Source organism: Coloeus monedula (genome assembly GCF_965178545.1).
Source record: "Coloeus monedula genome assembly, chromosome: 26".
Lineage (NCBI taxonomy): Eukaryota > Metazoa > Chordata > Aves > Passeriformes > Corvidae > Coloeus > Coloeus monedula.
In genome coordinates this window covers 3,618,395-3,632,410 of record NC_138806.1, presented here as the reverse complement: position 1 = coordinate 3,632,410, position 14,016 = coordinate 3,618,395, and the positions used below count along the sequence as shown (strand labels likewise).

Genomic DNA, 14,016 nt, shown 5'->3' with positions numbered 1-14,016 from the left:
CCCCCGGCCCCTCCCAGCTCCCGCTGCGGCCCGGGCTCGGTGTGGGGCTCCCGGTGCCCCCGGCCCCGCCCAGCTCCCGCTGCGGCCCGGGCTCGGTGTGGGGCTCCCGGTGCCCCCGGCCCCGCCCAGCTCCCGCTGCGGCCCGGGCTCGGTGTGGGGCTCCCGGTGCCCCCGCGGATCCTCCGGGCGGGGTTCCGCACCGGGGGCGCGCGGCGGAGATGACGTCACACCCGTGCGGGGTTGGGCGCAGGCGCCCCCTGGTGGCGCGGGGCGGAGCGCGGCCGCCGCGGCGGTCACGTGAGCGGGCGGGCGGAAGATGGCGGAGCCGCCGGGCGGCGCGGCCGAGGACTCGTGGGGGAAGGTGGGACCGGGGTCGCGGCGGGCCGGGCCGCCGGGTGCCGCGGGGCGACGCGCCGGGACGGGGTACTCACGGCGGTCGGGCGGGGTGAGCGCCGGGCTGGGGGTACTGGGGCGGGGAGCGCACAGGAATCAGTGCCTGGGTGAGGGGCGGCGGCCAAAGGCCCCGGCGGAGCCGCCGCTCGGGGCTGGCGGGTGCTCCTCGGGCCGAGCAAGCTCCTGGCGCCGGGGGGCTCCGGGGCGCGGGCCGCTGTCGCCGCCCCAGCCCCGCTGACGTGTCTCCTCCGCCCGCCGGCCCCGCGCAGGTGGACGCGGCCTACGGCGACAATGGCCTGGACTCTGGTAGGTGCCCGGCCCGCGCCGCTCCCGTTCGTGGGTGGCAGCGGCTGCCCGGGGACGCCTCTCACGTCCCTGCGCCCGGTGACACCCCGCGTTGGGCACTGACCCTGGGACACTCTTCTTCCAGCACTCTTCATGGAAAATGCCCGGAAAGGCAGCATAGTGTCCCGGGCCAACAGCATCGGCTCCACCAGTGCCTCTTCTGTCCCCAACACAGGTGGGGTTTGTCCTCCGTGACCGGGTGTTTCTGCTCGCTGGGGAATCCGGTATGTGCCGGGTTCCAGGTCTGCCCTGCACCGAGCGGGGGGTGAGCGTGGCTGGGCAGGATTCCTATCCTGACGAGAAAGAGGAGCAGGAAGGTGTTGGGAACAACATCAGGGTTCTGTGGTTTCCAGCAGGGCTTGGAGTCGAGAATCACTGTTTTTGACAGCTTCCCAAGGGAGCTGCCAGCATCTTCCTCCTGCCCAGCTCCCCAAGATGAGGGAAAGGGTTGCTGGGGCCCCTTGGAAGGCTTTTCTTTGGCCCAGCCTGCTGTAGCTGACTGTGGTGGGGGCTATGCTGGGCCTGGCTGCAGCTGTAGTGGTCCCTTGAGCTGTCTTGTGCCCCTCCTCGTGCCTCTGCCTCTTCACCCACAGCCACACTCTGTCCCCACAGATGATGAGGACAGTGACTACCATCAGGAGTCCTACAAGGAGTCATACAAGGACCAGCGCCGCCGGGCGCACACCCAGGCTGAGCAGAAGCGCCGAGATGCCATCAAGGTGAGGCAAGAGGCAGCAGGCACTGCTGGAGTGCTGCTCTTAGGCTGCTCCAGCACCCGGCTCTTCCAGCACTTCTCTGTTTTGCTGCTGGATATGCCCTTCCTGCATATGTGTGTGTGCTGGGAGCTGCCCTGGCTCTGACGGGCTGTGTTCTGGGAGCTGGGTATGGACCTGGTCTCACAGGATGAGCCCAAACTCTGTGGCTCTACTTCCCTGCAGAAAGGCTACAATGACTTGCAGGCCATCGTCCCCACCTGTGAGCAGCAGGATTTCTCCATCGGCTCGCAGAAGCTGAGCAAGGCCATCGTCCTCCAGAAAAGTGAGTCCCAAGGGTGGGAGGGAAGGAGGTGCTATCAACCCCCAAACCTCCTCCCTAGAGCTGTGCAGGGCAAAGTTCAGCACTGTAGAACCTTCTGGTGTGATGAGGCTCTGGGGAGCTCAGGTGCTGCTCACCCACACCCACCCACCTTCCCAGGGGAATTGGGTCAGTGGCAGCTGATGGTGCCCTGGCTCAGGCACCTCCCATGGGGATCTCAGGGGTCCATGTGTGCTCCCACATCCTCACTCCGTGTCTTCATGCTCAGCCATCGACTACATCCAGTTCCTGCACAAGGAAAAGAAAAAGCAGGAGGAGGAAGTTTCTACCCTCAGGAAAGATGTGATGGCCTTGAAGATCATGAAAGTGTAAGGGAAGAGCTGTCGGGATCATGCCCTCTACTTCCTGTTGTTCCCTCACATCCTTGCAGGGCTCTGCAGTGGTTCTCCATCCAGGGACAGGCCTGGAGCTTGGAACCAGGAGCAGGAGTTGGGTGTGGGAATTCAGAGCCGGGAGCAGGAGCTGGGAGTGGCAGCTCAGAGTCAAGTGTGGAGGCCTCACTGCTGCCCTTGGTGTGCTGTGCTTGTTTCAGGAACTATGAGCAGATCGTGAAAGCTCATCAGGACAACCCAAACGAGGGGAAGAACCAGGTCTCTGACGAGGTGAAGTTCAATGTTTTCCAAGGCATCATGGACTCCCTGTTCCAGTCCTTCAATGCCTCAATCTCTGTAACGAGTTTCCAAGAGCTCTCGGCATGTGTCTTCAGCTGGATTGAGGAGCAGTGCAAGCCCCAGGTGAATGCAGGACTGCAGGGGGGGTGGTGCCATGGCCAAGGGGGCAGAGACAGTGGCACAGGGGTGGCTGTTCCTCCCCAGACCACCTGACCGTGTCCCCTCTCTGCCACAGACGCTGCGGGATGTTGTCATCAGGGTGCTGCACAAGGTGAAGAGCCAGCTCTACTGAGCCTCCTGCGCCACTTCTGCACCCGTGGGGATGGGGCACTTCCTGCCCAGGGGCCTGGGTGATGGGCACCACCCTGGGCCCTCTCCCTTGTGGCTGTTTTTAAGGTTCTCTGAATTATTTATTGTATTCCTTCTGAAGCCCAACGGTGGCCGTGCAGACACTGCTGCTCCACTCAGCGCCACTGAATCTTTGTAGGGACTGGGCAAGAGGGGAGGGAAAGGTGGTATGGAGGAGAAGGTGGGGGGCAGAGTCTCTGGCTCAGGCAGTGCCCTGGGGTTGCCTGTGCCACTGACTCTCCTTGCAGAGCTGATCCCAGAGCAGTTCCATCCTGTGCTCTCAGGCCTGTGACAGCCCTGCTCTCCCTGGGGTGGGGAAATGCAACAAATGCATATTAAAAATGATGGGTTTCTGGAATAGCAATGGGAATGGTTCTCCCCAGTACCCACTGGGCTGTCCCCTGCCCCTCTGAGGCAGCTGTCTGGAGTCAGCTATTTTGTTTTGGGGGAGCCTGGCAGTGCTGGCAGCACGATGAGCCCATCAAGAGCTGGGAGCTGTACCCCTGGCAGCACATGCTAGGGCCCTGATGAACCCCAGGCACTGCTGCAGCCATGGATGCCTGGGAAGGAACACAGGAGGTTCCTGCGAGCGCTGGAACACATCTCCTTTTCAGAAACTGTGGCTGTACTGCACAGGAAAGTTCTTCAGCTGTAGCACAACGTGCCCAGGTGCGCTTGCTGCTCCTCCACACACATACCTGACCAGCCTCAATTTGATTATTTTTGTAAATTTTGAAATGGTCCCAAAGCACTGCCTGTGCCAGCTGTACAAGCAGCTGCTCTCAAGGACATGTTTGACCCTGTCCCATGCCCAGCTGGGTCACAGCTCTGCCTGGTTGAGGGTTGGTCACTGTCCAGAGTGATGAGACCAGGGTGCTGCCAGCAGCAGGGTTTGTTCTCCATAACCATGTCTGTGCTCCTGCTCCAGGGGCACATCCAGGGAATGTTTATTTCAGGCAGTTTTTCCAGCGCTGAGGAGGGAGCGCTGCCTTGGGAAGAGGATGTGGAATTTTACAGACCTCACAAGTGAAAGTGATGTATTTTTCTATTGTGAAAAGTAATTAAATAAATTTCGCTGAATGTTTTAATGATTTTTCTGATGCTGAGTTCCTGGAGCTGTGCCCTAGAGCTGGTAGTTTCCAGAAGCCCCTCCCAGCCCCTGTGGCTCAGGTTACCCTCTCCTGGCTCCTGCTTTCTCCGCTCCTCAGAGCCTAAACCCTGCCCTGCCACCCTCTGAAGAGACGAACACCACAAGGATGTGCACCTGAACCAAAATCCTGGTGTTTAATAGATCAGATTCTCATGTGACCACTCAGGCACACAGGAGGAAGCAGCTAGAACACATACAGAGCTCTGCAGCCCAGACAGTCCCTTGCTCCCTTTCCTTACCAGAACACCAGGGATACAGCACCAGTGCCCCCACACTCAGCACCCTCAGACCCCAGCCAGGCAGCTCCATGCACTGCAGGGCAGGAAAAAAACAACATTCCACTACAAGGAGAAGGCCAGTGCGGAGTCACTCCCACCCACCACCCTTCCAACTGCAAAACATTTTAAAACAAAAACAAATAAATACACAGGACAAGCCCCAGTCCTGCAAAAAGAGAAAAAGAACAGCCCAACAGCTTGAGTTTCAGAGGCAGCTCTGCAGCAGCTTCTCCCTAGAAAAAAGGCTCCCCCAGCACCTCACACAGTCGCTGGCAGCACGACGCCGTGGTCCTCATCCGTCTCTATCCCAACCTCCTCCTGCATGGCACCGAGCAGATCAGAACAGGCTTAGGTTTTGGCTCAGCAGCCCTGGGCAGGGCCCAGCCTTTGTACTTACAAAGAATTGCTTCTTGCTCTTCGGGTACCCCTCCAGGATGGCATCCAGCAGCTCGGTGGCCTGGCGAGACAGGGCATGTGAGGGCTGTGGGCAGCGGTCCCAGCGGGGCCGTCACCGCCCACCCGCACCACAGTCGGTACCATCCGCTTCCTCCGGCGCCACTCCCGGCGGTACAGCTGCTGCTCCCGGCACACCTGCCAACAGCACCAGGTCAGAGCCGCCCCGTGGGGCTCTCATGAGCCCCGGGCAAGCAATGCCTGTAGGGGAAGTGCTGGGTCCTGGCAGAGGCCCAGCCCAGACTGGCCCCGGGTTCACACACAGCAGCTGTTCACCTTCTCTTTTTCCTCTGGAGTCACGTGGTTGGTAGCAGACTTAATTCTCTCCAGTTTCTCCGTGTAACTGGCACAGTCCTTCCTCAGTGCCTCGATCTCCCTGCCAATCTCAGGGGTTGTCATGGAGCTGTTCAAGTCCTTCAGCTCTGGGAAGGCGGCACCGATCACCGGCCGGGCTGCCAGCCGGCACCAGGGCACAGCTACCCGTGCCTTCGGAGACCCCCCGGTGCCTCGGGGCTGCCTGGCCAGGCACACTCACCCGTCTCCATGTGCCGGCAGCTCTGCTGCAGCGCTTGCAGCTGGGAGGAGCGCGCGGCGATTTCCCCGTCCAGCTCGCGGAGCTCCGCATCGCTGGCGGCCGGGAGCTGCTCCTGCGGGGAGCGGCGGGTCAGGGGTGCGGGGTAAGCGGGGCCAGCGAGCAGCGGCGGCCGGGGCTCACCTGGTCAGCGAAGTAGATCTTCTGCTTCCCGTAAACCTTCTCGCGCACGCGGCCCTGCTGCGCCAGCTGCTCCAGCGCCTTCACCACGGCCTGCGGGACGCGGCGTCAGCCGGGGCCAGGCGCGCCTCGCCCCAGCCCGGTCCCGGTCCGGCCCTGCTCACCGCCTTGCCCAGCCCGTGCTCCCGCTGCAGGTTCCCGAAGGCATCCTGGGCGCTGTACGGGCGGTTCTGCTCCCGCAGGTACCGCAGCAGGACAGCGGTGGCGCCTCCTGCGGGACCAGCCCCGGTCACCGCGGCCTCCTGAGACCGCAGAGGCCGCCCGGTGCTCCCCCGCCACCCCCGCACTCACCGCCCGCCCCGGCCTCGCGCCCTTTACTCATCCCGCGGCCCCGGCCCTCCAGCCCCGCTCCGCTCCCGGTTGCCGCCGTTCGCGCACTTCCGGCGCGCCGCCTGCTCCCCGCCACTGGCGGAGAGGGCACGGGCGGACTGTGATTGGCGGGGCCGGCGGAGCCGCGCCCCCAAAGCGCCGCCGAACGTTCACCGCTCCGGTGCCGCCCCGGCCCCGCGGAACAGGGCGCGCACGGCCGGGCCGGGGCGGGAGCGGAGCGGGGCGGGCCCGTGCGCCGCAGGGCGAGGGGCGAAACGTCGGCCGCAGAGCGCCGGGCGGGGTTGGGTCGGGGAGGAGGCTCCGCGCCCCCGGGCAGGCACTCACCGACCGGACCCGGGCCCGGCGCTCCCGCCGCGGGGTGAGAAGCGCAGCCCCCTCGCCCCCCCACCTCTGCACCGGACGCGGCCAGCGAAGGGGCTCGAACCTGTATGGAATAACCCGTTACCGACCTCCCCTTCCCGGCTGAGGCCGCTCCCCCGCCCCCAACCGCAGCCCCGGCACGGCCGACGCAGTCGGTTAGGCAGAGTCAGACAAACAGCAGCCGGTAACAGGGTCCCTGACGAGGTACGTTCTTGGCTGCACAAACGTGATCAGAACCGGGTCTATGGCTTAGGAAAAATAATGGGGGCGCTCGGTGGGCAGAGTGGGGGTGGCTCTCCCTGGGGTTTGCTGGTTTGTTCACGGGACCGCGGCAGGTGCGAGCTCCTCAGTCACTGACGGTCTGGGCTGCTGTCCCCCGTCCGGTTCCCACTGCTGGGCTCTGCCTGCACAAGGCTGGAGGTAGCAAGGTGTGCCCAGGGGACACACCACCGCCCTGGCAGCCCTGCTCCACCTCCTCCTTCCTCCAGGAAAACTGCCGGGGGATGTGCAGCCTCAGCCCTGCCCACGGGAACGCACTGGAGCAGCACAGGGGTTTCTAGCAAAGTGTTAGTTGGCTGTTAACAAAGGCTGTTAGTTCAGAAAAGCAACACAAGAGCAGGGGCTACACGTGGATGTTCTTGCGGGTGGTCTGGTGGTCACAGCAGGTGTCTTATTGCCATTGGGCTCTTACAAAACAGCATCACAAGGAGCTGGAGCCGAGGGAGCAGCCAGTGCAAGGAAAACATTGCGGCTGCACAACATCCACAATGGAGCAAGGGGCTTGGTTCCACCTGGAGTTGGATATTGCTGGGAGAGAAGACTTGGATTTGTGCACATATTAGGAGCGAGGAACAGCTGTCTGAGACAGAACAGCACTGTCCCAGACACCACGTGTGAGGGGCTCTGTCCTGTTCCCCTGGTTACACATCAGCGCCAGAATTCAGTGCACAATTGTCCCTGGCGATGCTGTCAGTCCCACTGGACTTGAGAGCTGCAGACACCAGATTTATTGTCTTAGAGAAAGGCTGGAGCAGGTATCCTGTCAGACAGCGCAGGGTGATTGTGGAGCTATCCCATCAATGCCTCTTCCCTACAGATTGCCAGCGTCCTTTATTTTAAAATCCAAGCGAGGCTACAGAGTCACAAGTCACAGTGGTGTACCCAGCCAGGACTGGCTGTCACATCACTCAGACTCACGGGAGACAATTGAGAGAACTGTGCAAGGCTTTTCCTTCTAGGATTCCCTCCATGATGCGCAATACAAAACCAGAGGGAAGTGACAGGATGGCTTACTGGCCCCGGGAGCCAGTGGGATCCAGCTGGTTCAGCTCAGACTGATCCAGCAGTTCAAAGTCATCCCCTTCGGCATCAGTGTCCAAGTCCGAACTGGCCGCTCTGAGGTGAGTCTTTGCCCCTCTCTGGGGATTGGTGCTGCGTGAGGAGCCTGCCTGAGGGGCTCCTGACAGTGCCAGCTGGATCATACCCCTGGTGACAAAGCCAGTGATGTTGTTGGTGAGATTCTGCACTGACGGCAGTGTGCCAAATTCCTCCTGCTCGTATGGGAGCTGAAGATCCTCTGTCCCTTGTGGGCGGTATGCCAGGCTCGGGATCCCAATGCTGGTGTCATCTTCATCATCTATGCCGGTTGCTTCTGGGTTTATGGAGGGGAAGTCAGGGAGATCCCTGGCAAAAGATTCTTCTGGGTCACTGTGACCATCCAAGTCTGGAAGAGGAGAAAGTGCTTTAATTGCCAGCACCCACAGGCCCAGGCAGGAGCTGGGCCAGCACCTCCCCTGGACGGACTGTTGGGAGCTCACAGACCACACTGTCTTCAACCTCTCCCTCCCTCCCATCCCAACTGTTCATATCCCATTGACCTCCCAGCTCGCTCACAAGGAATGCCAGTGCTGAACCAGCCACCTGCTAGAGGGGAGCACCCGAACCCCGAACTGCGCTGCACCCGCACCCACAGTCAGGCTGGATCTGCCTTTGCAGAGCTGCTGCCGTCGCTCCACTCAAGCACCACACGAATGAAGGAGGAAGCTTCAGTTCTGAACAAAACAGGCAGTTGCAGCTCATTTCCAGCAGCAAGGCCGACATCAAACAGCCAGACTTCAATGACGGGAGGTAACACATCCTCCCTCCGACCCATCACACTGGTGCCTGCTTGGTATTCCACACCTTCCAGAAGCTGCCTGTTTCCTCTCACCTTCTGATCCCTCTGTCAGGGGAGTCTGGCCCCTTGAAAGGTTAAACATCCCATTTTCAGTATAGGAAACCTCAGCATCTGAATGCTCTGAGTCAGAGATGGTCAGTTCCTTGGCGACCACGGAGTCATCCAGCTTTGAAATAAAAGACAAAATTGAAAATATCAGCACTAGAAAGCTTATCCCCATGCCTCAAGACAAAACAGATGATAGAGTGGCCTCCAGCTAAACCTGGCCCTCACAGGAGACTGGTACCTGAGGCTCATTCACATTTACTGTGCAGTCTGGGAGACTGCAGCTGGCACAAGCAGCTTTGGACATTCTTTAGTGGGACAGAATGGGAAAGACCTATCTGAAAGGATAGTGCCCTCATCTGCTCTCCCATCACTCTCAGCTACACTGTGCTGACACACAGCCAGATGCTGCATGTCCCCACAGCGTGGTTTGTTCTTTCCAGCTGAGCTCTTCCCTCTCCCAGAGGCTCGGTTACCTTGGGGCAGAATGCAGCCAGCTCCTCTTCGCTGTCACTCCCATCATCCGTGGCCTCCTGACCAAGGGCCCGGCCACGCACTGTTAGAAACCAGACACAAAGCTGTTACTGCTGCTGGGACAAGGCTCTGCAGAACCAGAAAACCCCAAACTGAATGTAACAGAGCAGAGCCAGCTCTGTTCCACAGCAGAGCCATGATCATTTCTGACTGCGGCTGTAGCAGGTTTTTTGCTGAGATGAACATGTTTAGAACTCCCTCGCACAGAACCTTTCCTCCTTTTTCCATAATAGAGAACACACAGTTCTGGCAGCCAAGAACTGGAGCAGCTCAGTGCTGTGAAAAGCCCACAGCAGCTGCTTCCTAGGAGATGGCTGCAGAGGCAGAGCTGCCTCTCTCTCTTCCCAAGGCAGTTCCAAGAATTTGCCATACCAAACATGCAGCCCTACCGCCCACAAAGGTGGGGGCCTCTGTTCATAGCCCGTTTCAGGTACCAAAGATCAAGGTTTGAAACCCTGGGGCCAGAAACAGCACAGAACTCACGTTGCCTCTCCCGCTGCCTCGCTATCATGTATCCCCGGACGCTGAAATCCAGCCGCTGCAGCAGCGGCTCCAGCCGCAGGTACATGCGCTGCCCCAGCCTGTGGTACACGGCGAGGGGCCACAGCAGGACGAAGAGCACTGCAGTGAGTGGGAATGCGGGTTAGAAGGTTGTTCAGGATGCTGCTTGGCAAACATCCTGCCCGTTTCGTGACGCAGCACAACACATAGAGCACGGCAGATCTGAGCACTGTGGGCAGTGCTGTGGGAGGCCGTTAGAACTGGTGCCATCACCTCTGCCATTTTAACAAAATTGAGAGGCCAACCTGTTAGTGCTCAGATCTGTAGTTACCAAGCACTCAAAACATGTTCTCTCCAGAGCAGACTTCCAGTCCTGGTCAAGAACCACCACATTCCTGGCAGAATGTATTATTTTAAATTTTAAAGCCATTCACATAAGCTTTCCTCTTGAGCCCCATTCCTTGGACATTTGGCACCCACTCATCTCTTTTCATATGTAAGTCTGTATTGGCACAGAGATTTACTTACACAGCAAGTATGAGAGCAAGAGCCCAGGGATATACCGGCCCAGGACAGCCAGGAAAGTGAACACTCCACACACTAGAAGGCAAAACTGAACATGGGAGACAATGAGTTTCCAGGGTTAAGCAGTAGGTTCACTCACTTCTTGACCATCTCAGTCTCTGCAAATTCTGGGTCAAGTCATCGTTCCAGGGAGGTTGAAGCCTTCACGGCATCCTACCATGTGCTCCAGCATGGGCACAGACACAGGCACATCTGCCCTCAGAGCCACAGGCAGCCAAGGCCTCCTGCCTGAGGGCAAGAGGAGCTTCCTAAAGCAGGGACACCAAAAGCAAGGAAGAGGCTAAACAAGAGAGCTCTTCAAGGTGAAGAGGACAAGGACAGTATCACTGTGCTACAGGTTTCTCTTTCCATGAACTCAATAAAATAAAGAAAAAGCTTGACACACTTTCTCAAGCTGCTAAAACCCAGTGAGGAGACAAGTTTGACGGGCACTTGAAAAGCCAGAAACCTACAGAAGGAGCAGCCACACTCTCACTTCAGTGGTGCAATCCACACACTAACGTTCACTTTCTCCTCCCTCCTCCACAACCTGGTTATTCTGACTGTGCTTTCCATTCTTCCCCACCACCTAATAGGCACGGTGTTGTGGGAGACCTCCCGTGGCAACCTCCCATCCAGGAACATGTTCAGCCAGTGCTGGATGCCAGCACAGGAGGATCCTCGTGGTCAGCAGAGGCTCCACACCAAACAGGTTATTTCTGAAGTCTCTATGTTCTTACCTTGCCAGGACTTTGCCTCTTGAAAATGAAGAGATTACTTAAGAAGTTGGTCCCAGCCACCCATCCTTCAGCCAAATGATGACAGAGCTCTGGCACTCCGAGCAGCCGAGGGTGGACGTATCCCCAGCTGCAGTGAAGGCAGAATTTGGGAACAGATATTGCTGCATCAGTGTCAGTGTTGAAGACCCTTGTTACAAATACTTGTCTCAATGCTTTCTTCTGTTCCCAGCCCAGCATGGAGCTCTAGAGATGAGGGTCACCAGCCCTCCAAGCAGTGGCCTGCCCAAAGCAGTTCATCTACAGCCCTTACCAGCCTCTACAGCATCCCCGTGCTCCCACAGCAGCTGAAGAGCAGGAATTTCAGTCAAGAGCCTGGACTAGTTTCCATACTGCTGGAGGGAGTGTGAAGTGCAGAGGCAAGTCAAGTGAATCCATTTACTTTTTCTGTGTTTATCTGGTCAACTGCAGCCTCTAAGTGTTCAGCATGAGGTCTAGAAGCAGCCTTGCACCTCACTTCATATACTCAGTTACTCAAGAGGCCTTGGTCAGTTTTGTTAGTGCTGCTTAACTGCTAGTCACGAGTACCTGAAGGTTAGAAAGAGCAATTCCTTTTGTGCTTGGGCCTCTTAAAAAAAACGAATAAAGACAATTGTCCTTTGGCACCAGCTCAGGTGATTTAATCAGGAGCTGACATCCAGCAGAGCCTGGCAGTGGTGGCAGGAAGGTGTGCCCAGAGAGGCAGGTGTGAGCAGTGAGGCAACACCTCAAAGTTTCTCAACCCATTATTAATGCTGCAGTCAGATCATAACTATGCAGGAACAACTGCTGGAACAAGCCTGTTAAATATTCCCTATCAAGTTTCAGAAGACTTCATTAATTCCCACAGAAATGCTGTTTTCCTCCTACTGGAGGCCCATACAAGAGGAATTGCTCTTAAGGCAGGGGGCAGGGAATCAGGCACATGTATCTGGAGGCTGGTGTGAAGGCAAAGTATAATAAAAATGGCTTGGGCAAGTTAAAAACTTCTCACAACCACCTGACTGCATCTGGGTCTCCATCTGCCCTCCACAGAGCAGCTCCCAGCTCCCTCCTCCCTTCTCCCCCTCCTCCTCACCCGAAGGAGCCATCATCCCAAGCATGTGCAGGTAACAACACAGTATCACAGCAAAGTATCACAGCAGAGGAGTCAATTAGTTTCCTACCTCTCATTGTCTAATTCATCAGGTCTTGCCACTAAAATATTAAGAACAGACACTACATTAGTTGCAAGGAATTCGCCATGGGAACGCTTAGCTCTTGAAATTAAGTAAAGCTTTAATGAGCTGGGGAACACCTGGATAAGACATTAACTGTAATTACAGGATGGAGATGCATCACTCCATAACAAAATCTTGAGTGTGTACGTGTGACAGTACAGGACTGCAAGAGTCTTCCTGTTGCTCCTCGGTGTTTGTTGGACACTAGAGGCTGCCCACTTCCCTCTCCCCAACTCCTGCACACACCAGCTGGGCAGCAGGAACAGCCTGCAGACTGGAGGCATCAGGGATTTAAGTCTTTTGATACTTTCTCACCCAGGCTGGGACTTGAAAGGGATGTACCAGCCACCCTGAGAGATCGAATCAGAGGGATGAGGGAGTTGGACAGACACTGTCTCCTAAGAAGGAGCCTGAGCCAAGCTTTGAAACCGAGGAAAGCTTTAATGTCTTCCCAGGAACTACAGAGAACATGGATTGAAGCAGAAAGCTGGGAGCTGAACTTGCTGGTTAGTCAGGGAACCAGCCCTGGGAACATGCAGACCCTCACACTGCTCCAAACTAACCTGTCCATGCGAAGCCAAGGGACGCCGAGCTGCTCGGAATGGGGGTGTTCATCAGTGTATTAATGTCACAAAGGAGGAACACAACTGCTTTGGTTACTGAAAGCTGAAAACTAACTTCATTAACAGCTGTTCAGATGCCTCTTCTCCCAAAGAAATCTCTGATCAACAGCAAGGCTGGGACTTGTCTTCATCCTAAACTGGATTATTATGGATTCTGAGGAGGAATCCAGATGAGTTCCACATATGCTTCAATTTCTCTGGTACTGAATGCTCAGAAAGTGAATCACTGTCTCAAACCTGCACTAGGTCACGTACACCCTGTGGTTCAGGATTACAAGACAAATACCAGTGTCACAAGCACAAAAAGGACTTATGTTTACACAGGTTAGAATTTTCCAGCTCTGGAACGAGCATGCCTGCAGTACTCTTGCCAGCTTCTAGACCCTTAAAGCAAAAGGCTCAGGTTTTAACAATTTAACTGCAGGCAGTGCAGAGCCTGTACTTGTGGGGCTGGAAACAGGGCTTGATTTGCTGCTATGAGCTCAAAAACTTACCGCCAATTTCTGGCCAGATTTTGTGCTTCCATTGATCTAGACACACTACTACTATGAGGGTAAGTGCAATCAGGAACAGCAAACGAAGGGAAGTCAGAGCAAAGAACCTGTGGGGAAGAAACCAACGAGTCGGTGCTGGCCAGATCTGTGTGAGACACGAAGAGGTAACACAAACCAACCTAAAACCAGCCGCTCAAAGAGAAAACTCAGCACCTACTAATGAGTCACCACACAGCATGCCCCGAGGGCAGCTGCCGGGTGACCCTGGTCTACTCGTGTAAATTCTCCCGGGCCGGCCCTGCTGTACAGCTCCTGTCCCAGGCAAGCTGCCCTCCCTCCACTGGCACACAGCAGGCTGAGTTTTCCCGGCTACTGTGATGCTCTCAGGTACACGGAGAGCACGCGGACGGGGCTGCAGCAGACCCAGCGCTCCCAGGTCCCTCCTGCCCGGAGCGGGACACGGACCAAACCCGCGGTCCCTTACGGACCCGGGGGCAGCTCCCCCAAAGCCCCACCCCCGCAGCCCTGGCGATAGGGGCTCGGCGGGGCCGCTGCGCCGCCCGCCCTGCGCGGCCCGTTCCCAGTCCCGGTGCCGGTGCCGGTCCCAGCCCCGCCGCTCACCAGAACAGGCCGTGCACCGCCGCCCAGCACAGCGCGCTGCGGCCCGGTCGCTCCCACACCAGCGCGGCCTGCACGGCGCCTAGCAGTGGCTCGTAGGGCCCGAGGCGGCAGCGCAGTGCCGCGCTCAGCGCCTGCACCCGCCGCTGCCGCTCGCCGGGCCCGGGCCCAAGCCCGGACCCCGCCGCCGCCGCCGCCGCCATCGCTCCCTCACGGCGTCAACATCCGCCCGCCCGCCGCGCGCGCGCGCCCGCCGCAGGCATGGCGGCCCCCGCCACCGACCGCAACTCCGTCCTGGGCGCCGCCATCTTGGCGCAGGCGCATCCTGCA

General features: G+C 58.0%; 3 protein-coding genes and 1 long non-coding RNA gene across 7 annotated transcripts; 2 read left to right on the top strand and 2 right to left on the bottom strand.

The window, feature by feature from the left end:
* Positions 1-265: 265 nt before the first annotated feature.
* On the top strand, positions 266-3,880 carry MLX (MAX dimerization protein MLX). Of its 2 annotated transcripts, XM_082297186.1 has the most exons (8): positions 266-361; positions 663-699; positions 824-913; positions 1,351-1,457; positions 1,677-1,776; positions 2,042-2,141; positions 2,366-2,567; positions 2,680-3,880. In XM_082297186.1, exons 1-8 carry the CDS (start codon positions 317-319, stop codon positions 2,734-2,736), a joined length of 738 nt encoding a protein of 245 aa, XP_082153312.1. In that variant the 5' UTR covers positions 266-316; the 3' UTR covers positions 2,737-3,880. The 2 variants fall into 2 exon arrangements, with proteins under 2 accessions (XP_082153312.1, XP_082153313.1); XM_082297187.1 differs by lacking the exons at positions 663-699; positions 824-913 and adding an exon at positions 914-962 and having other exon boundaries at positions 316-361.
* Positions 3,881-4,090: 210 nt separating this feature from the next.
* PSMC3IP (PSMC3 interacting protein) lies at positions 4,091-5,849 on the bottom strand. Its single transcript, XM_082297519.1, has 8 exons — positions 5,737-5,849; positions 5,550-5,656; positions 5,389-5,478; positions 5,209-5,320; positions 4,950-5,095; positions 4,758-4,811; positions 4,618-4,677; positions 4,091-4,538 (listed from the first exon to the last, which is right to left on the bottom strand). The coding sequence occupies exons 1-8, from the start codon at positions 5,765-5,767 to the stop codon at positions 4,479-4,481; spliced, it is 660 nt and encodes a 219-aa protein (XP_082153645.1). The 5' UTR covers positions 5,768-5,849; the 3' UTR covers positions 4,091-4,478.
* A 357-nt stretch (positions 5,850-6,206) lies between these two features.
* On the top strand, positions 6,207-8,334 carry LOC309582387. Its single transcript, XR_014227104.1, has 3 exons — positions 6,207-6,339; positions 7,374-7,535; positions 8,020-8,334. It is a non-coding gene; the product is annotated as an uncharacterized lncRNA (long non-coding RNA).
* On the bottom strand, positions 7,120-14,003 carry RETREG3 (reticulophagy regulator family member 3). Of its 3 annotated transcripts, none has more exons than XM_082297516.1 (9): positions 13,690-14,003; positions 13,069-13,175; positions 11,898-11,928; positions 10,696-10,822; positions 9,920-10,004; positions 9,374-9,511; positions 8,833-8,912; positions 8,345-8,477; positions 7,120-7,858 (listed from the first exon to the last, which is right to left on the bottom strand). In XM_082297516.1, exons 1-9 carry the CDS (start codon positions 13,887-13,889, stop codon positions 7,425-7,427), a joined length of 1,335 nt encoding a protein of 444 aa, XP_082153642.1. In that variant the 5' UTR covers positions 13,890-14,003; the 3' UTR covers positions 7,120-7,424. The 3 variants fall into 3 exon arrangements, with proteins under 3 accessions (XP_082153642.1, XP_082153644.1, XP_082153643.1); XM_082297518.1 differs by lacking the exon at positions 13,690-14,003 and adding an exon at positions 12,515-12,617 and having other exon boundaries at positions 13,069-13,144; XM_082297517.1 differs by lacking the exons at positions 13,069-13,175; positions 13,690-14,003 and adding an exon at positions 12,515-12,820.
* Positions 14,004-14,016: the final 13 nt, after the last annotated feature.

Bases quoted from the DNA above. Each gene is read 5' to 3' on its own strand.
- MLX (XM_082297186.1), top strand. From the start codon at position 317: ATGGCGGAGCCGCCGGGCGGCGCGGCCGAGGACTCGTGGGGGAAG. The intron at 700-823 runs GTAGGTGCCCGG...CTCTTCTTCCAG, and splicing joins CGACAATGGCCTGGACTCTG to CACTCTTCATGGAAAATGCC. The intron at 914-1,350 runs GTGGGGTTTGTC...CTGTCCCCACAG, and splicing joins CTCTTCTGTCCCCAACACAG to ATGATGAGGACAGTGACTAC.
- PSMC3IP (XM_082297519.1), bottom strand. From the start codon at position 5,767: ATGAGTAAAGGGCGCGAGGCCGGGGCGGGCG. The intron at 5,096-5,208 runs GTGAGTGTGCCT...CCGCCTTCCCAG, and splicing joins CTGCCGGCACATGGAGACGG to AGCTGAAGGACTTGAACAGC. The intron at 4,812-4,949 runs GTGAACAGCTGC...TGCTGTTGGCAG, and splicing joins CTCCAGAGGAAAAAGAGAAG to GTGTGCCGGGAGCAGCAGCT.
- RETREG3 (XM_082297516.1), bottom strand. From the start codon at position 13,889: ATGGCGGCGGCGGCGGCGGCGGGGTCCGGGCTTGGGCCCGGGCCCGGC. The intron at 10,005-10,695 runs GTAAGAACATAG...TCCCATGTTCAG, and splicing joins AGAGGCAAAGTCCTGGCAAG to TTTTGCCTTCTAGTGTGTGG. The intron at 9,512-9,919 runs GTAAGTAAATCT...CACTCACTGCAG, and splicing joins CTTGCTCTCATACTTGCTGT to TGCTCTTCGTCCTGCTGTGG.